The 21,612-nt window shown below is 43.2% G+C and overlaps 1 protein-coding gene across 3 annotated transcripts; it reads right to left on the bottom strand.

Annotated features, from left to right (window-relative positions):
- Positions 1–373: 373 nt before the first annotated feature.
- Positions 374–14,375, bottom strand: LOC128323376 (pleckstrin homology domain-containing family A member 7-like). 3 transcript variants are annotated; one of them, XR_008306236.1, is made up of 5 exons: positions 13,829–14,375; positions 12,634–12,769; positions 11,955–12,031; positions 7,447–7,504; positions 374–1,652 (listed from the first exon to the last, which is right to left on the bottom strand). XR_008306236.1 is itself a non-coding variant. In XM_053246380.1 (4 exons), the coding sequence occupies exons 1-4, from the start codon at positions 13,912–13,914 to the stop codon at positions 1,649–1,651; spliced, it is 225 nt and encodes a 74-aa protein (XP_053102355.1). In that variant the 5' UTR covers positions 13,915–14,375; the 3' UTR covers positions 374–1,648. The 3 variants fall into 3 exon arrangements, 1 of the variants encoding a protein (XP_053102355.1); XR_008306235.1 differs by lacking the exon at positions 12,634–12,769 and having other exon boundaries at positions 14,090–14,375; XM_053246380.1 differs by lacking the exon at positions 12,634–12,769.
- Positions 14,376–21,612: the final 7,237 nt, after the last annotated feature.

Below are 21,612 nucleotides of genomic sequence, written 5' to 3'. Positions count from 1 at the left end.
TGTTTATGGTCCAGACTTAGTTTTAGACAGACCACATTTAAAAAATTTGCAACATCCAAATAAGGCTCCTCCCCAGACACCCCACATTATTACTTCCACAGACACAAATAAGAATCTTGCTTTCATATTTCCATATATCCCTGTGCAGGTGTTATATAAAGTGGGGGTTCATACAGTGTTCCCAAGAGTTATGTCTAGAAGCCCTGTCCCTGCCGTGACACGTACCCACCCACCCCAGCTTTCTCCATGCTTACAAAGTTGTCTGCAGAGACCGTAGTTGTCTACAGAGACTCTGTACTTGTGGAGAGATTCTTCCCATGATTAGAATGTTGCGGCACCCCAGCATTCTGATCATGGAAATAATCTTTCCACAAATACGGCATTTGTTTCTGCAGTGCACTGCAGACAATTTCTGGAAGCGTCAAGAGTGAGGGGGTGGAGTTTTAACACACAGCTGGGTAGGCTTCTAAGCATGTTCTCTGGGACACTGTACAAGAGTAGAGGATCCCCAGTTTGGATAATGTCTGAACAGGGCTTATTACGACTGCATCTAAAATCTATAGTCAAGGAACAAAGTTTCTCCTGCCTTCTGTGAGCAAGGTGGCATTATTCCCTCCCAATGCAATTACTCCCCACCCCCATCATCTTTGATCTCTGGCCAACATCAGCTAGTAGACGTTCAAAGGCCATTTGGCTTGCAACTACCTCCCTGGCAAGGTTAACATAAGTTCACTGATGAAGAGAGGAACAGTGCAGAAATAATTATTAACATCTCCTTTAACTGTGGAGGGAAGACTTAAACAGCACAGTATTGTTGTGAACAGCTTTATCTGAAAGAGTGCCTTCAGGGCCTATTCACACAAGTGCCACACAGTGTCTCTAGGGCCTGATTCACACAAGTATTCCAACCTCCTTCAGAAACAACTCCAGGAACAAACCTAGGCCCAAATCACACATGCAACTACATGAAAAACAACCATGTAGCACAACTCCAGATGGGCAGTAGAGTTGCTGACCTGGAGTTGGTATTGATCTTCAGGGGCAACTACTGAAAACAATACAGGAGATTTTAATGGGTGGTGGAATCTCCAGGAATAGCTTCAATCAGAGTTGGCAGCCATAAAGGGTAGTTACATGTGTAAACTGGACCCACAGAGGCACATTGGATGGGTTTGAAGCAGAATAAGTTTGACACCAGCACAAGTTCGATCAGAAGTTTGTAACCTTCTGAGTCCTTCTGCACCACAGTTTCATATATTGCTCATCCTCAGCTTGTCCAGTGTGTACCATGGCCAATGGCAGCACTGGAAGGAAAATTGTGGGGGAAGCCAAAGTGCATTTCTGGGTGGGTGAACTGTGCCCCACATGTTAGATTTCTGACACAGAAATCGGGGAGAGATGAGGGCAAACTGCTTGTTTCAGTGGGTGCTTGCTCCCCCTTGCCAACCACCCCACCCCAGAGCCAGCCTTGAGCAGGCCGAGGCTACATATCAGATGGCAATGATTGTGAGACCAATGCATGCTATGCTAACTATAAAGCAAGAATCTTGCAATAGTTGATAGTGCCAATTGCTTGACACTTGGATTTTTAGAAGGAATTTTATTGTTCTAACATGTTATTTTCTTAATGTCTGTATGCTGCTTGGTTTCATCTGCAAAAAAGTGGGATAAAAAGTATTTGTAATACAAAATAAAAATGCTCTCTCTCGCGCACACACACACACAATTCATTTTGTGCAATAGATTTTCCACATTTATACATGCACCTGCGAGTCCAGCTTCTGATGTTTAAATACACCATAAACAGCAGAAGCAACCCTGCCTATGAAGCCTTTGCATTATAAACTCTTATATCTCTGCAGTTTTACAGCTGGGGGGAAAGTCAAAACCAAATCACCTTCAAGTGGTTATTACTGCCAAGGCTGTGAAGATTGCTATTCATTCAGAGTACATAGCTTCCAAGAGTTTCACAAGAAACAAAAAGAGAAAAGTGTTGTTTTTTACCCTAAAGAGTTTTAAGATAAAATGAAATATTGTCAACTGCCTTAATCTCTTGTTGGTGAGGTAGAATAGAAGCCAAATGCTTTTTAAAACAAGAGGCTTGCATATCTCCAGTTCCAAATAAAGATGAGTTTATTTAGGGAAAGTGATGGTTATTTAGGGAGATATTTAGGGAAAGTGATGCTCCTAAAAATTATGCATGAAGCCAGTGTTTTACAAGGGTGCTTTTGTTTTAGATGTTTGTGTAAACAAGAAATAATAATAATAGTCAGGCAGGTGTTATTGACTGGTTTGTTTTATCCAGACATCGAGCCCTTCCCCAGGACCTGGGATGGCTGAATTTTATTGTCAGTTGTTATAGATATCGTCGCAGACTATAGGCTGTTCCCAGTAAAGCTGCTTTTTGTAATTGGCTGATGGTGATTTCTGTGGCCCCTATGGTGCTGAGGTGCTCTTCAAGGTCTTTTGGAACTGCACCCAGGGCGCCAATTACCACTGGGATGATTTTGGTCTTCTTCTGCCACAGCCTTTCAATTTCAATTTGTAGATCTTTGTATTTGGTGATTTTTTTCTATTTCTTTTTCTTCTATTCTGCTATCCCCTGGTATTGCTATGTCGATTATTCTCACTTGGTTTTCTTTCTTCTCGACTACAGTGATATCTGGTGTATTGTGTGGCAGATGTTTGTCTGTTTGTAGTCGGAAGTCCCATAATATTTTTACATCTTCATTTTCTGCCACTTTTTCAATTTTATGGTCCCACCAATTTTTGGCTACAGGTAGCTTGTATTTTTTGCAGATGTTCCAGTGTATCATCCCTGCTACCTTGTCATGCCTTTGTTTGCAGTCAGTCTGTGCAATCTTTTTACAACAGCTGATTAGGTGGTCCACTGTTTCATCTGCTTCTTTACAAAGGCGGCACCTGCTGTTTGTTGTTGACTTTTCTACTTTTGTTCTTATTGCATTTGTTCTTACTGCTTGTTCTTGTGCAGCCAGTATTAAACCCTCTGTTTCTTTCTTCAAGTTGCCATTCTTAAGCCATTGACAGGTCTTGGTGATGTCTGATTTTCCACTTATATTGTGCAAATATTGACCATGCAGGGGCTTCTTTTTCCATTTTTCTGCTCGGTTCTTGACTTGTTCTTTCTTGTAGGCCTCCTTTGTTTCATTGGTGTTGAATAGTTTCTCGTTCTTGACCATTTGAAGTGCATCTTCTTCACTCTCCTTTATATATTCTTCAAGGCCTCTTTTCTCCTCCTCTACTGTTTGATGGACTTGCAGCATTCCTCTTCCACCTGAGCTGCGAGGGAGGTAGAGCCTATCTACATCACTGCGGGGGTGCAGAGCATGATTGATGGTCATGATTTTCCTGGTCTTACGATCCAGCGTCTCTAGCTTTGCCTGGGTCCAGTCTATTATTCCTGCAGTGTATCTGATAACAGGTATAGCCCAGGTGTTTATGGCTTGTATGGTGTTCCCGCCATTGAGTTTGTACTTGAGGATTTTTCTAACTCTCCTGATGTATTCACTTCCAATTTTTCTTTTAACTTCAGTGTGTGCGATGTTAGCCTGGAGAATGCCCAAGTATTTGTAATGTTCTCTCTCTTCCAGGTTCTTGATCTTGCTTCCATTGGGCAGTTCTATTCCTTCTGTTTTTCTTATTTTCCCTCTGTTCATTATTAATGCAGCACACTTTTCTAGTCCAAACTCCATTGCTATATCACTACTGAATATACGGACAGTGCTTAGCAGTGATTCAATTTCTGACTGGGACTTTCCATACAACTTCAGATCGTCCATGTACAGCAGATGGTTGATTTGACTTGATGTTTTAGATGTTTGGTATCCGAGGCCTGTTTTGTTTAGTATTTGTGAAAGTGGGGTCATGGCGATTACAAACAACAGAGGGGATAGTGAGTCCCCTTGGAAAATGCCTCTTCTAATGCTAACCTGTCCAAGTGTCTCACCATTGATTGTTAACTGTGTACTCCACATGCTCATTGCTTTTTAAATAAATATCTGAATGTTTTTGCTGACACCAGTTGTTTCTAAACATTTTAGTATCCATGTGTGAGGCAATGAATCGAAGGCTTTCTTGTAGTCAATCCATGCAACACTTAGATTTGTTTTTCTTCTCTTGCAATTTTCTACAATCATTTTGTCAATCAGCAGCTGGTCTTTTGTGCCTCTGGTGTTCGGGCAATTTCCTTTCTGTTCAACTGGAAGCTGTTTGTTAGTTAATAAGTGTTGCATCACTTCATCTGCTATTATTCCAGTTAATAATTTGAACATGGTTGGCAGGCAGGTTATCGGTCTATAATTACTGGGAACTGCACCTTTTGCTGGGTCTTTCATGATGAGATGAGTTTTCCCAGTTGTTAGCCATTGTTCAATATCACCTCCTTGCAAAATGTGATTGAACTGTTTTGATAGTTGTTTATGAAGGCTTGTTAGGTGTTTAAGCCAAAAGCCATGCAGTTCATCGTCGCCCGGCGCAGTCCAATTTTTAATTTTCTTTGCTCTTTCACTTATTAATTCTGGTGTTATTATTAGATCTTGCATTTGTTGGTTACATTTTTGACCTCTTTCATCCAGCCTGCTTTTTTATTATAATCTATTGGATTGTCCCATAATTTCCCCCAGAATTGCACTGTTTCTTCTTTGTTTGGTGTTTCTATGTTTCTTGCAGTTTCTCCTTCTATGCTTTGGTAGAAACGTCTCCGATTCGACTGGAATTTGAGATTCTGCCTGTGTTGTGTAACTCTGGCTTCATACCTGCTAATCTTCTTTGACACTGCTGTTATTTGCTGCTTTATTATTTCCAGGACTTCTCTAATTTTCCTTGAATCTAGGTGGTATTTTTGGATGAGATACTGTTTGGTGTTTTCATTCTTCAGCTTCTTGTCTTTCATATCTTTCAATTTACTTGCATCTGATCTAAGCCTGGAGATTTTATTTTCTAATCTAATCTTCCATTTAGGTGATGTACTGCTTTCTTTTCTTACAGGTCCACTGATCTTATATCCGAGCTCTTGTGTTGTTATTGTTGCTGCACTGTACATTAGTTGGTTTGTTTCTTGCAAATTCTTGGTTGTTATCTCTGCAAGTGCAGCATTGACATCTTTTAATGCCTGAGCAAGTTGTTTTTTGGCAACTGTTTTTAGAGCTGGAAGTTGAACCCTGGTGGTTGTTTGGTTCATGTGCTCAGTTATTTTTTGCTTTAGTTCTTGTTGCTTTTCTGTTAAACGGCATTTGGGTTTTTGAGGTGAAGGCAAAGGTTGCCTGGTTTTGATTTTGAAACAGTTCAGTAACAGTGGCATCCTCGATTTCCAACATCTCCTCCACCTACACCTGAGCAACTTCTTCAATTGGTGGTAATTCTTCTTCCATATCTTGAGCCTGTGTTGCTCTTTCCAGTTCTTCCAGCTCAACTCCTGTGAATACTTTATTTCTTATTATGTATCTTCTCTGGTCTGCTAGCCTTTGTTCTGTTATTTCTGTATCTGGATGCTTCTCTTTCCAAATTTGGTACATTCTTTTTAAATAACCTCTTCTAGTTGGACTAGACTTGTAATAGCAGATCATTATTTCCTTGTTGGCATTTTTTGTATATTTTTTCCGGTTAAGCGACGTTTCTTTCAGTAACTTTGCTGTCTCCAGCCCTGGTTGCTCAACTGAAGATCCTGAGTCCTGTTGCCCACTTGCCACCAGATGTCCAGGGACTATAGCATCTGGCGCGGTCCTTGTTGACCCAGGCGACGACTGATCCGGTATAGATTTATTAAAGTTACGTCTCACCATATTGTTGATGGGAGAGGCACTCTTTGTCTGGCTCCTCTGGTGAGACCTGTGCAGTATGGTTGGACCTCTGGCATAGCTCTCACCTTCCTCAGAGCACACAAGCCCCACAAACACGCCAAGGTAGTGCCTCACTGGGGGCTCACCATATTATTATTATTAATATTATTATTATTATTATTATTATTATTATTATTAATTCAATTTCTATACCGCCCTTCCAAAAATGGCTCAGGGTGGTTTACAAAGAGAAATAACAAACAATAAGATGGCTCCCTGTCCCCAAAGGGCTCACATTCTAAAAAGCAACAGTCACTAGAAGTACTGTGCTGGGGGTGGACAGGGCCAGAAGTATGAGAAGTATTCATCCCTATGTACATCTGTTCTGCTTGATTGCTGAACAAAGTGGAACTTTCATCAAAGGATTAAACCAAACTGAACCTAAAATGTATTACTTGTTGTTTATGGACTAAGGCCTAAACATACTTACGAAGGAGTAAGTCCCATTAGACACAATGGGATGGACAAACAAGTATAGATAGGATTTAATTGTAAGTATATGGGGGGAAACCTTCTTTTATAGCATTTGGAGTTTTTTTCCTGATGTTTTTTTAGAATTCAGAAACTTTACTATTTGTATTTTAGGAGCATTTCCTGCCAATTACTAAATTTGTTTATTAAAATGAACAACCCAGTACCTTGTGAAGTATGATATAACTCAGGGGTTTCCAACTTTGGGTCCCCAGATGTTGCTGGACTACATCTTGGTCTCCAGATGTTGTGGGACTATCCATCCCCAGCTCAGCATCCCTCCTGTGGCTGTTGCTGGTGTCTATCTTATGTTTCTTTTTTTTCTATTGTGAGCCCTTTGGGGCAGGAAGCACTTTATTTATACCTATGTAAACTGCTTTGGGAACTTTTGTTGAAAAACGGTATATAAATATTTGTCATATTTGGAATTATCATCTTCCCCAGCAACACCACCTGGGGACACATGGTTGGGACCCCCAATATAACTTATCCAAAAGGCATCAGTAAACTAATATCCAAATACTTGTCCAATTAGTTGAAACTAGCTGGGCCAGGCACAGAGCATCTGCACCTCCGCTGCCCACCTGGCCTGCTTCTCCCCCCCCCCACCTGGCCTGCTTCCCCCCCACCGCCTGCAGCCTCTGGCTGGTGGGCCCACTTCTTCTCACCACCACCACCCCCGGCACTTTCTGGCTGGTGGGCCGGCTGGAAAGCTGGCCTGTCACCTCCCCCTGCCTGTCAATTCCTGCCAGCCAGGCCAGCCCACCACCACCTGCTCCCACCAGCCGGGCTGGCCTGCCACCGCCTGCTCCCGGCATCCCTATTTTCTCCCCTGTCCCCATCACTAGTCTGGCAGCTGCTCGCGAACTTTCACGAGAGCTGCCACACATGGGATTAGTGACAGGTATGTTTAAGGGAATTAAATATATAGATGTGCAGTAATGTAAATACTCAGTTCTCATGTTTCAAGAATATTTTTTAGCATTTTTGATATCATACTGTGTTTTCACCATCATTAATTTGTCTTTGTATCCAGTTCTTGTCCAACTAATACCATTTGGTTAAAGCATGATTACCCTTTTGGTTAATCAAAAAAATTAGCAATTTTCTTACTTACCTGATAAAGAAGATAGCTCCCTTTGAGGTAGTGTCCATTTCCCAGCCTTTAGGCATCCCTGGAAAAGACAATTGCAAAAAGCAGACATCAGTTACCTATCAGCAAGCATTTTTTTCAAGTTGCTAGAGAAAAAACTACAATGCTAGTGTTTCAGAGGAACATCGTTGCAGTGGGAATAATCCTATATGGTCCTCTTTAATGGTAGACCATGCAGGATTATTTCTCAGGAGCATCTATTTCTCTGTCCAGCACATTGGTTCTGTACACCTTTTTTTAATTAAGTACCCATCCCTTTTCTTAACACAGAAACTGTCTTATACTGAGAATATTAAATGACCACAGAAGCTATTAAAACACACTGGTTAGGTGTTTTCTCATTTCTGTCGTTTCACCATAAATGCAGTCAAGGGCTGAAATTGGACTTTGTTGAATCTCTTCCTACTAACATTCTCTACTAAAGGATTTAACTACTCTACAAAAACAGTGTCCCTACACTTAGCACACATTTGTTTAAACTTTAGTTTAGACCTATCATGTAATTGCAGGCTACTTGCATTCAAGGAGTAGTCTCCGATCAGGAGGACTCTCCTTCTATAGAGTGAAAGATGCAAAATGTAGAATAGTTCCCCACCACCACCACCCTGTTTCTCTTCCAATACATTTCACAGACTACATTCAAAAGGACAGCCAGCGGTAAGCCCTGGGGAGTGACTGACAGAGTGGGATCGTTCATGAAAGAGGCCTGAAGCATCTCTTCCTGTCTGACAACTCTTCTGCTTCCCAATTACAAACCTGATTATCAGCTACATGGAATGTGGACTCTCAGGAAATATCACCCGAAACCAGCCCATTTGAGCACTCTCCCCTCCCATGTCACACTCTAGACCTGAATCTTAAAACGGTATAGCATAATATTTTTCCTCACTGTATTTTGCTTCCTTGGGGCACCACTGGAATAGGTACAACATGCTGTTCTGTGCAAAAGGCCATTCAGATAGAAATCAAATGTTGGTCTAACAGCAGCCTGGAGAGACAAAGGGTTTAGCCCAGGACTGCCCAATTCGGCTCTCTGGCTATTTTTGGACTACAACCCCCATCATCTCCAACCACAGTAGCCAATAGTCAGGGGTGGTCTTTATTTAACTATCTCGCTGTCATTCTATTTATTTATTTTATTTATTGTTAAATTTATATACCGCCTTTCATTAAAGCAAGCCCAAGGCGGTTTACAGCAAAAAATTTAAACACAAGATGGTAAAAAAGACACAATTAAAATATTAAGTGGGGAAAAAATTAAATCTGATTAAAAATTTAAAACAAAAGCATAAAAGCAATACAGACTATAAAGAGCAGCAGCAGAGAATCAAATAAATGCCTGGGCAAAAAGCCAAGATTTTACACTTTTTCTAAAAGTGGTGATGGAGACCGAGGAGCGAATAGCCACCAGGAGAGCATTCCAGAGTCTGGGGGCAGCAACAGAGAAGGCCCTGTCCCACGTGCACGGCAACCGAGCCTCCCTCATTGTTGGCACCCGGAGCAGAGCCCCCTCAGATGACCTTGTCAAGCGGGCAGCAACCCTTGGGAGCAGGCGGTCCCTCAGGTATCCCAGGCCCAAACCGTTAAGGACTTTAAAGGTCAAAACCAGCACCTTGAATTGGACCTGGAAACAAACTGGTAGCCAGTGCAGCTCTCTCAAAATGGGTGTGATGTGCTCCCACCGGGCAGCTCCAGATAAAACCCTAGCTACCACATTTTGCACTAGCTGCAGTTTCCAGATATTCTTCAAGGACAACCCCACATAGAGTGTGTTACAGTAATCCAGCTGTGATGTGACTAAGGCATGGGTAACTGTGGCCAGATCTACCTTCTCGAGAAAGGGACGCAGCTGGCGCACTAGCCGAAGCCATGCAAAGGTACATCTGGCCACTGCCTCCACCTGAGCTTCCAAAAGCAGAGCCGGGTCCAGTAATATCCCCAAGCTGCATACTTGCTCCTTCAAGGGGAGTGCAACCCCATCCAGAACCGGTAAAATCTCCTCATCCCCATTGGCTCTGTGTAAACCGCTTTGAGAACCCTTTGTTAAAAAGCAGTCTATAAACATTTGTAGTGGTGGTGGTGGTGGTGGGAGTTGTAGTCCAACACCTGGAGGGCCATAGTTGGGCAGCCCTGGTTTAGCCTGTGCTGGACTTCACCCACCTACATGGCAGGTGCTGGCCATTACGGGTCAGTGACAGCTCTGTAGATTGCATGGCCTTCTTCTGAACAGGGTTGTCCTGAAATTAGACATGCACTCCTTTTGTTTGGGGTGCTTCCTGCACTTCCAGTTTAGCACTTATTTATCGTATAGCATTGCACATCAGAAATAGCATCCCTGATCATCATAGGAATGATCAGACTGCGTTCATACAGCATCCTTGAACTACCGTTTCTCAAATGTGGCCATTTGCTACATGTGGCAATCAGGGGTTTTTGATGTGGCCACTGAGCCACAGAGGAGCAGAAGATACAGTGAGGGCACATTGGGCTCCCAAAATCCTCTCTGAAAGCTTGAACTTGTCTTTCTTTCAAATGGCTTATAAAGCTGATGGAAAGTGCCATTTGCTTTCACCACTCGTACTAGCAGTTTCTATATCTTGCGCCACCCGCCTGTGCACAGACAAGAAACAATCAGCTTCCCCTTCTAGTTCTCGGCTCTCATACATTGAGCCCAATATACTCCAGATACTGCAGGAGACTTTGAAATGTTTTTACTGAAGGGCAATTCAAAGGTCATGGAAACACTTTTAGACACTCGGGGATGGAATGTGCATTTAAACCATACTATCTTTGCTCAATACATTCAACTCTAAGAGCAAAGGTAATATTTCCCAACAGCAGTTTTTAAAATGGAAAAAAATATTTTGAAAAGCGAGAAACATTTAAAGTATACAGACAAATAAGCCTGGTGTAGCTATAATTGAGCAGATGGGTTCAAAGAACCTGGATCCCCCAGCTCTACCTTTCCCTATTTTCTTCATTATCTCCCTCACTCCTAGGGGCCACTGGGGAGAGGGGCAAACACAGGCCCCCTCTCCCCTAGCTACGCCCCTGTCTGTCCTGAAAAATACATTTAAAGATAAAAGGGTGGGCATTTCCTTTGCAATCAGCTTCCTTTGGGGCATGTTCACCTAGAGCAGGGGTCCTCAAACTGTGGTCCTCCAGATGTTGCGGAACTACAATTCCCATCACCCCCAACGACAACTTATTGTTGCTGGGATGATGGGAATTGTAGTTCAGCAACATCTGGAGGGCCGCAGTTTGAGGACCCCTGACCTAGAGGCTTATCACTTCTTGACTCAGCACTTTAGCCACAAATTAAAACACCAGAAGTGTAACATGCAGTGATGGAGAGAGGAAGGACAATGTGTGTCACATTCATGGCTCTTTTCCTCAAGAGCCAGTAGTGGTTAGAGTGTTGGACTAGGACCAGGAAGACCCGTGTTCGAATCCCCATTCAAGCATGAAAATCATGGGTGACTCTGGGCTAGTCATGTATCTCCCAGCCTAACCTACCTCACAGGGCTGTTGTGAGGATAAAAATAAGCATGTATACCACTCTGAGCTCCTCAGAGGAAGGGCGGGATAGAAATGTAATAAATAAATTAAATAAAATAAGTGTGGAGTGCTTTAAGACTAAGTTCCTAAAATGCCTGTTGAGGTTGCATGGATTGGCAAGGTCTGAGGAATAAGACACTGACAAAGGTTAAGGGAAATGAGGCACAGAGGTACATCTGTAGCAGGAAGCAGCAGCAATCTGGGTTCCCTTGTTTTCAAACCAAAAAAGTAAGCTTGACTCAGAATCTCCAAGGCTTACAAGAGGATTAGGTTTTGGCATATATTCTGCTGTGGCCTGTTCATGTTCAGGAGCTTTTTGCAGATCTAACTGGTTTTGTTACAAGTTCCTTTTTTGTTTAGAGCTTCGTAACACTGTGCAAGCTGAATCCATCCCTGAACTTTCAAGGCTTCAGGTTCAGAACCCAGTTGAGCTGTGGCAGTTGTAGAACCCATTGCTCCTTGGAACATGCCATGTGGCTTGTAGGGGTTAGGCACACAGGTCAAAGAGAATCTCACATAGAAGGGTGAGGAAGCCGGTTAGGGTTAGGGTTAGGGTTCCAGACATATTCCTCATCCAAAACAGAGACACATCTGAATAGTGAACATTCTTGTAGGACATTTCCTAAATGAGTGTTGTATACCCATTTCCTACTTCACCTCTAGGTACAGGTCAAAGATAAACCTTATTAACAAAACAGTAAGCTGGTGCCATTACAACAGTATTGATCAGTTCAGCCTTGGATTCCTGACATCCACACATATCTCTGAGGAAAGTGACAGATGCTGTTCTTACCCAGATCATATAGGTCAAAAGATGTCCATCAATAACACCAAGGGAGAAAAATTGCCAACAGCAGAAAAACAGTTATTGCAATGGACCCAGTGGCATTATGAATCCCCATTCTCCTCCTTACCTGGCTTGGTGAAGTGCCCACTCTGGATGGGACAGCCACTTCCTGGATGTGTCCAGCAGGTTGATTTTGTTTCATCACTGTGAAAGGTAAGGCATACATACAATACAATGCTTCTCAACATTTTTGGAGTCATGGACCAGTACATTATTCATTCGCTGTTTCCTGGACCAGCAGTTAGTAAGGGGGTCACCCACCTCACCCCCAGTCCCAGGCACCCTCCCAAAACACGATTTCAGGCAGCTCTCTGGAGCTCATTTCCAGGAAGCCCTCACTGCTAGATAATGTCCATTTTGAGGAAGTGAAATGAACATTATCCAGTAGCAAGGGCTGCCTGGAAATGAGCTCTGGAGAGCTCCCAATGGCCCCTGCTGGCCCAAAATTGTTTCTTTGGGGGGTGATTTTTTATTAGTGATGCCTCATGGACCAGTACCCAATGCCTCGTGGACTGGCACCGGTCCACAGACTGGTGGTTGAGAAACACTGCAATACACCACCTCAGGCCTATCATACTTAAGTATGACACATAAACACAGGTCAAGAACAGTAATCTACCTCCCCAATAGAGGGCAAAGCTTGGCATACATGGCAGCATTCATAGCAAGGTAGTCTTAAGGGCAACTTTGTTATGGCTACCAGTGAATTATGAATATGCAGTTTGAAAAACTGTAGACCACCTTACCCATGTCATCGGTGCTACTTCCAGGCTTTCTGACCTTAAGCTTCATCCCCATTGCCAAAGGTTATGCCATTAACTGGCAGCCTGCAGTATATTGGGGCTGATGAAGGAGCATCAGCTAAATTAACTTCAAACTAATCTGGGAGAAAAATGTTATAACATTTAATATCTTGTGTGTATCATGTAGTGGACTGTTCAAAGCACTTCATATGAGTTCTTTCAATCATCCTTACAACAAGCTTGCAAGGTCTGTCAATATAATTATATCCATAGTACAGATGTGAAGGCTGAAATGGTTGCTAGCATAATGCCACTTATTAGTGAGTCTGTGATGGAAGCAAAACGTGAACTGGGGGATTTCCTGGTCCACAGGCTGGTCTCTTTGCCTGTAAGCAGGACACTAGCTGGTGGATAAGAAATAATCAGCAGCATATGAAACCCTGCCCAAGAATGTTCAGCCAGATCTGGAAATAAGGGAGTTTTCATAAGTGATGCTAAGAATATAGTTTAGTGTGGAATGTCTATGAGCATTTTGCTACTATATGATGGGAGACGGTTTCCAGTCAAAAGCATTTTCTACCCAGTAGATGTTTTGTATTCAAATTATAAACAAAGAAAGGCATAACTGAGTTTTAAGCTACAATCCAAAGTATGCTCAGAAGTCAGTTCTTCAGATAGCAATAGCACTTAGCACTTACATTTATATACGCTTTATAGCCGGAGCTCTCTAAGCGGTTTACAATGATTTTAGCATATTGCCCCCAACCTTCTGGGTACTCATTTTACCGACCTCGGAAGGATGGAAGGCTGAGTCAACCTTGAGCCCCTGGTCAGGATCGAACTTGTAACCTTCTGGTTACAGGGCGGCAGTTTTACCACTGCGCCACCAGGGGCTCATCAATGGAATTTACTTCTAAGAAATTATGCTAAGGATCAGGCTGCATGTGTCACTTGCGAAAATGGCACTATCTAGTTCCACTTCTCTCTTGGAGGGTGGGGTCACTGTTCCTTCTGATTTTCTCAAAGCTCAAACATAACACACTTCATGCCCACCAAAAAACTAGGCCAGAAGCACAAAGACCATCTGCTACAAAACACAGAGGAAACTTTCAAGCTTTGCAATTGTCCCCTGCTCTAGACACTCCCAGCCTGGCAAACTAGGAAAAACACCTGCCCCCCAAACAAGACTTGAACATACTTGACAAAGAAGATTCTCCCGTCACTGCAAACTCCATAAGTCCACTTGCCAGGCAGGTCTAGCCAGTCAATGTCCTCAGTGGCCATCAGGACCTTTTCACGGCAGACTCCACCAGGATGTGGGATGGAAATCCAGAACAACCAAGAGACTCAGCTGCTTCCCTTTTCTTAGCCTGTTTACCTGCCGCTCCCTCTAAGCCAAAAGGAATAGTGGCTGGTGTCCACTACAACATAAGCACAGAATTAAGACTAAGCAGCGCACCTGAGTCAGTTCCTCCAAGACACAGGCAGCTCAGCCCTTCCACAGAGACTCTGTTTTGCTACAAATAATCCAGGAGGGAGGAGAAACACAGCATCAGTGTAACCCTTTCAAGGTCCAGTTGCTGCTCCTCCACCCAAAGCTGGAGCACCACAGGAATCCCTCCAGCAACCACACAGTGACAAACTGCACTGATTCCAAAAAGGCAGCATTCTTCCTCTGCTGCTTCCTCAGTCTAATTACCACAAATTAACTCCAAGTGAGGGAGTTCTGTCTCCTTTCTCCTTATTAACTGAGACCAGTGTCTGCTCTTCTCACCTGCAGAAGCAGGAGGCATTTTTCTGTCTCACTGTAGCCATCAATTAAAGTTTATTCACCAGGAAAGGTGGGGTTTGAGACACTCCCCCTTGGGGGCTGGTCATAAATGCCTCCACATCATCAGAGGCATGTTTTCAAGCTCCTTTATCACAAGCGGGGGAAGGGGTCAGGATGACAGATAATCCAGAAAGAGAGATAAATTCCACACAAACAAAGCATATTCATAATATGGACACACTCCTTCAATGAAGCATCATCACAAGAGATCCCTTGTTATTAAATGGGAAAACCAGTTTGCTCAGAGCTATAACATGCCCCCATCACTGGGTGTGGGGTGATATGTCCGATAAAATAGAAGAAAAAGATGAGATGAGGATTTATTATTGTTATTTTAGGAACAAAAATTCATCAGCCCTGCTGGATTCATAAGCCCAAGGCCTATCACATCCTGTTTCACATAGTGGCCCACCAGATGTCTCTGGGAAGCCCACAGGCAAGAGTGGAGGGGATGCCCTCTCTCCTAGTGCTACCCACCTGCAACTGGTATTTAGAGGCATCATGCCTCTGAGGCTGGACGTGGCCTATATCCCTCAGGCTAGTAGCCACTGATAGACCTGTCCTCCATGAATTTATCTAAACCCCTCTTAAAGCCAACTAGGCTGTTGGCTGCCACCACATCTTGTGGCAGATAATTCCATAGGTTGATTATACAATGTGTGAAAAAGTACTTCTATTTGTCGGTCCTAAATTTCTTCGCAGGTGCATGGCATGACCCCTGGATCTAATATTATGTGAGAGGAGAAAAATTTCTCTCTATCCACTTTCTCCACACCATGCATGATACACTTGCCTGGGATGCACTCACAGTGTCTCCAGGGCATCTGAATGAACTGCAATGAATGTTGTGTCTAAGGGAATGTTACACTTAAGCACACCCCCTCATTACTTCAACGAAATCCAAATGGAGTAAAATGAGCACAGAAGCTTACCAGTGTGGCATTGTTTCCAAACCTAGACACAGCTTGTGTTTAAAGGCAGCCTACATGGACCTTGCTTTTGTCTCTGGACTACAAGGCTGAAGATACGAGATCTTGTATAGATCCTGATGGGCAAAGGATTCATTTAGGGACTCGACTGTTTGGTTACTTGCCAGGCCTCCAGGCTACCACATGAGCATTGGATCTACAACAGTTTTGGGGGACTCAGGTTGTACAGTCAGGGAAACACTAGTAAAAATGATTTGTAAAAAGTGGCAGTAAAACACTTACAGAAAAGAAAGCCGTGTTCATGGTCCTTTCTAAAAGGCAACTTAAAATTGCTTCCCTACATATAGGCTTGGTGTACATTCATACAATCTGGGTTTTGTGACTTTCTTGCATACGGGAACAGCAAGGTGCCCTTCGCCCAGCCACAGTCTGTATTCAGATCTTATTTTGACATTTCAGGTTCAAAGCGTTGTACAAAATAGTACATTAAAATAGACATTAAAAAATAGACATTATAATAGACTTTACAAAATAGACATTACAAAATAGTAGCTGATTTTTTTTTAGTTTTGAGAAAGGTTTGCAGGCTTCCTAGGTTTACTCAGAAGTAATCAGTTTAGTTCAATAAGCTTCCTCCCAAGTAAGAGTGCATAGGATTGCAGCTGTAGAAGAGTGGCTTGAACAGAGATAGACTATCTATTTATTTAGCAAGAGCCCGGTGCTCTTGTGCAAATCACGGGATGGGGCCAGAGGAAGAACAGCCACCAATTTCAACTCACCACGTGTTATGCGGGTGGAAAGGCACTGCTAGCAGCTGCCATGCGCAAGGTTTGGTTGGAGAACATGCCAGCAAAAAATTCCTCCTGAGCCTCCTGGAAGCTGCTGCCTATGCACAAAGTCACCAGGGGGCAGGGGAGATCATTAGTCACCCACCCCCTCCTCCTATTCTGGTGTAAAATCCACCAGCAGATTCAAAATGTTAGGGTTGGCCAGGGGATGTTATGCCACTTCCTCCCGCACAGTATGGAAAACACTTGTGTGTGGGATCCCAGTGCCAGCAGAGAACCAGGCATTTGTTCCAGTCTCTTCGCAAGGGCAAAACTCATGGCACAGTGTAGTATGATGGAAGGATTACTTATGATCCAATGGTACAGTAAATGTGTGTGTATATGGCCCCACGTTCAGTAGCTGGCTATTCCCCTTCAAGGAATGACATAGCAGGGCTGGGGGAAAGAAAAGACTGCTGTCACTAGCAGATGGAAAATACTGACTTGGCTCCACTTAAGCATCACTTTTTAAAAATAAGATTCTGATTCAGCTTCCCCCTCAGATATGTCTGGCCCATTCTCCTCCCCGGCATGTGGGAAGTTGTGGAACCACCTTGTTATTATTCAAAGTGTTAGGCTGTGAGGGAAGCATGTGCAAGTTACATTTGAGAGCAAGTGGCAGGGGTGAAGTTTTCCTCTCACAGGAAGAGACCAGCAGTGTATCACTCAAAGCAGGGAAGAGATTGGGCTGTGTTTAACAAAAAGGCTGAAAGTAAAAAAGTAAAAGAAGAAGAAGAAGAAGACAGCAATGCTCTAACCAGCCTCTCTTTGTCAGCCATTGAAGAAATCCTTCCAGAGTTTGTTTTAAGGGTTCCCCCACCCCCTCCTCAGCAATCCCATGATTCAGTGCAGTGGATCACCATCTTCAGAAGGATAGCGATGTTGAGGAAAGTTCAATCAGCTCCCTCCTAAGCTTGAGTACCTCCTACAACAGCAGCAGCAGCTCCTCCTAGAACAAGGTGGCTAACCCAAGTGTCTCCAGCTGCTGTTGGACTACAACCCACATCATCCCCAACCACCACTGCAGCTGGAGAGACAGGTTATCCACCCCTGTTTAAATGGCTATCCCTTTTCCTGTCAAGTGCAGCTATTGTTCACATTGCCGCAGCTGCATGGAAGGAAAAAGTCACTGACCCTTTCAATGGAGTTCCTTCCTCTATCTGCTCCACTGCCATTTAAAATGTTTATGTCCTGCCTTTTCGAGAGCATAACCTGCCTTGTGCAATAATATAATTCAAATTAAAGCCAGTAGCATCATCAGAAACAACAAACTACATCTTGAACAGGTGGGTGAGGAAAATCCACTAAAATGACCCAGACCAGTTATAGATTGTCACCTTTTCTCTATGTTGGAGGAATTGTGGCAGGATGGGTACATATGGTATGTGGTAGTCTTGTCCACACACACCCATTTTTAAGAGAGGATCTTACAGTCTATAAAAGACATAACTGGAAGTGTTGTGCTATACAAACTGGAGATAGCTTTATTTAATGACTTAAGAGAAATCAAACCTTCAAATTTGCAGAAAGGATTCTGTTATTAATATCAGCAAAATTTAAAATTGTCACTAATTGGTTAAAAAAAAACCAAAAAACCCACCAGGAATAAGTCTGGGAGACCTTCACAAAGGATAAATTACCTTCACAAATTAAAGCATCTTTGACTGCAAGTTATAAGGGTTGGGTTTTTTTTAAGGAAAGATGGATTCCTTTTTGCAATTTTGAGAATTCTAGGCCTGCTTATACTAGTAGACGAGAGTGGTTAAAGATGATATTTATGTGAAATATGTAAGCATAAAAAGGTATGGATATTTTGTGTGCCCTTTTTGATATTAACAGTGTTGAATTTTGTTTGCACATGCTAGTTTTATATGATCCACTGTTTAAGTTATTGCTTTGTTATAAATCAAAAAATGAAAAATACTTTTTAAAAGTCACCTTGAAAAAATTAGTTTTCACTTGTCAGTGAAGGCAGGGACAAGATGAGCATCGTGAGGCAGGGAGTTCAATAACCTGGGCACCACAAAGGAAAAGGTCTGCTTGCATTTGCCAAGCAACCCTCAAGGCCTTCATTCTGGAACAGCTGAAGTTTCCAAAGGGTCTTCACATAATCTCTTTTCAACTGTTTTAATTTTGTTACCTTTTTATTGGTTGTGTGTTCATTATTTTCATTATTTTTAGTGTTTATAGCAACACTAATCTTTGTATACTGCTTTGTGCAAAAGTGGGATAAAAGTGAAACAAGTAAATAAATGGATTATGTGTTGCAAGTTTGGATAGTAGATAGGAACATAGGAAGCTGCCATATACTGAGTCAGGCCATTGGTCGTTCTAGCTCAGTATTGTCTTCACAGACTGGTAGTGGCTTCTCCAAGGTTGCAGGCAGGAATCTCTCTCAGCCCTATCTTGGAGATGCCAGGGAGGGAACTTGGAACCTTCTTCTCTTCCCAGAGCGGCTCCATCCCCTGAGGGGAATATCTTACAGTGCTCACACATCAAGTCTCCCATTCATATGCAACCAGGGCAGACCCTGCTTAGCTAAGGGGACAAGTCATGCTTGCTACCACCAGACCGGCTCTCCTCTCCTTTCAGCAGATGCTCTTTCCATCAGTACTTGATCTTTGGATCAGCAGCCAGCCACACTGCAGGAAAGGAAAATAGAGTGATGCCCCTTTTGTTGGCCTGCTTTGCCCAATAACAATAAAGGTGGAAATACAAACAAAGTAAGAAGGAACCAGCCACCACCTTTTCTAAAGCATCTCTTCACCCAAAGTTTGCTATTGCCACAGGGGGCAGGATCCAGACTAAGTCAGTCATGACCAAGTGCCTTTGAAATAAATGAGACATGACTAAATTAAATTCCTTAAATTTGAATGGGAGCCACCTAATGGCGCAGCAGGGAAATGACTTAACTAGCAAGCCAGAGGTTGTTGATCCAAATCCATGCTGGTATGTTTCCCAAACTATGGGAAACACCTATATTGGGCAGCAGCGATATAGGAAGATGCTGAAAGGCATCATCTCCTACTGTGTGGGAGATGACAATGGTAAAACCCTCCTCTATTCTTCTAAAGACAATCACAGGGCTCTGTGGTTGCCAGAAGTCGACATTGACTTGACAGCACACTTAAATTTACTTTAATTTCAATGGGACTTGGTCTGGATTCTGCCCAGTGACTTCCTTCCTTTGGATATTCAGTGGTGAACATCCTAATGATGTCACAGTGATGTCACAAAAATGATGTGCACATAAGGAGGGACTGCAGCGATGTGCCAAGAGTCCTCACACAACTTCCCCAAGACACTGGTATCAGCCTGCTAAGGGGAGAAGATATGGTTGTGTGGTAGCAAGCATGAATTGTCCCCTTTGCTAAGCAAGATCTTCCCTGGCTTGCATTTGAATGGGAGACTACATGTGAGCACTGTAAGCTATCCTCCCCCCGACTCAGGGGATGGGGTGGCCCTGGGAGGAGCATCTGCATGCAGAAGGTTCCAAGTTCCCTCCCTGGCAGCTCTAGATAGGGCTGAGAGGAAATCCTATTTGTAACCTTGGAGAAACCACTGCTCCGTGGACGGGCCTGCCACCGGGCTGAGTGCTGCCTCCACCGACGGGCCCGCTGCTTGCCTTTGTGGCCGGCCCGCCGGCAGGCCGAATGCTGTCTCCGTGGCTGGGCCTGCCAGCCCAGTGGGCTGGGCCCACTTCATTGAAGTGGTGGATAGCTTCTGCCTTTTACGATCGACCGTCAACAGTAAAGGATCCAGTAGTCAAGAAATACGCTGCAGACTTGCACTTCGTAAGGTTGCAATGAAGGCCTTGGAAAGGATATTAAGATGCCGTGATGTGTCTATATCTACAAAAATTAGAATCGTTCGGACCATGGTTTTTCCCATGACACTCTATGGATGTGAAAGCTGGACTTTGAAGAAGCAAAATAGAAAAAGCATTGATGCTTTTGAACTTTGGTGCTGGAGAAGACTTTTGAGGATACCATGGACAGCCAGGAAAACAAACAAATCAATCTAGAATTTTCACTCAAGGAACAAATGACCAGGCTCATACTATCTTACTTTGGACACATTATGTGAAGATCCAGCTTCCTTGAGAAGTCCACAATGCTGGAGAAAGTTGAAGGAAAGAGAAGAGGACGATCAGCAGCAAGCTGGATGGACTCTATTACAACAGCAATGAATGCACCACTGCGAGACCTTAAAGGCCAAATTGAAGACCGATCGTCCTGGAGAGAATCTATCTATGTGGTCGCTAAGAGTCGACACCGACTTGATGGCACTTAATCAATCAATCACACTAGCAGTTCAAGATGCATTAAGAATTTAAGTTTTGGTTTTGATTTGACCTGCATGGCCAGTTAGGTGAATTTTGAACATAATCCAGACCAAAATGTATGTGAATTTACGCTCCTAGTTACAAATCAACAAAACTATGTACTGCATTTTCACACACTTCTTAGGGATAATCACATGAAAAAACCACCATTTGAAGTTTCCAAATTTGCTTATATTATAATGGCTTCCATTCACTGTTACTAAATGAATTTTATGCAAACAATGGATTTTTAGAAATTGAATGTTTTCCACACAAAAAACCTTTCAGCTCCACATCTCTGACTGTGAGTTCATTTACTTTAAAATTTAGAGTGAGCAATTGGTAGATGCAGACAGATATTCTATTCTGTACCATACCAGTAAGTTTAGCTTACATTCCACAAGTACAGAGTTTGGGTTGCTATTGAACTGTCCCCCACCCCCCTACAATCAAGTCTAGGAACATCGGAAGTTGCCTTGTACCGAGCCAGATCAGTCGTCCATCTAGCTTAGTATTGTCTACAGAGACTAGCAGCGGCTTTTCCAAGGTTGACTCCTGCCTACAACTTGCAGGCAGGAGTCTCTCTAATCCCAATTGCTTTGCATTTGGGTGTTCGCCAAGGATGCCCACTGAGCCCATTACTTTATCTTTTTGCCCTGGATCCGATCCTGACCAGGATTCAGAGAGAACCCTGTCTGCGAGGACTCTCGGTTTCTGTCCCTCTGCCCTGCAAGATCTTCCCAGGAGGAAGAGCGATGGGATGGGCGAACCACATGTCCCCTCAGAACCGTATTCTGAGTTCAGGGTAAAATTTGTAGCTCATGCTGATGATGTTACATTACTGTTATCGGATGAATGTTAAATCTTTGTTCTGGACTTCTTCTGGGAATATGGCGAGATCATGGGCTCAGAATTAAATGCTGACAAAAGTGTATTTGTTAAAATGGACCTCGAACGCCAACAACTCTCATGCCTACCCATCTCTGAATGTAAAAGCAAAGGGGCCCTAGAGTCCAAACTGAAGTGGGTAGATACAGTAAATATTTTGGGGATCGAATACGGGATTAAGGA

This window comes from Hemicordylus capensis, chromosome 4 (genome assembly GCF_027244095.1).
Source record: "Hemicordylus capensis ecotype Gifberg chromosome 4, rHemCap1.1.pri, whole genome shotgun sequence".
Lineage (NCBI taxonomy): Eukaryota > Metazoa > Chordata > Lepidosauria > Squamata > Cordylidae > Hemicordylus > Hemicordylus capensis.
Note: the sequence above shows the minus strand (reverse complement) of the source record. Positions and strands in the feature narration are given on the sequence as shown.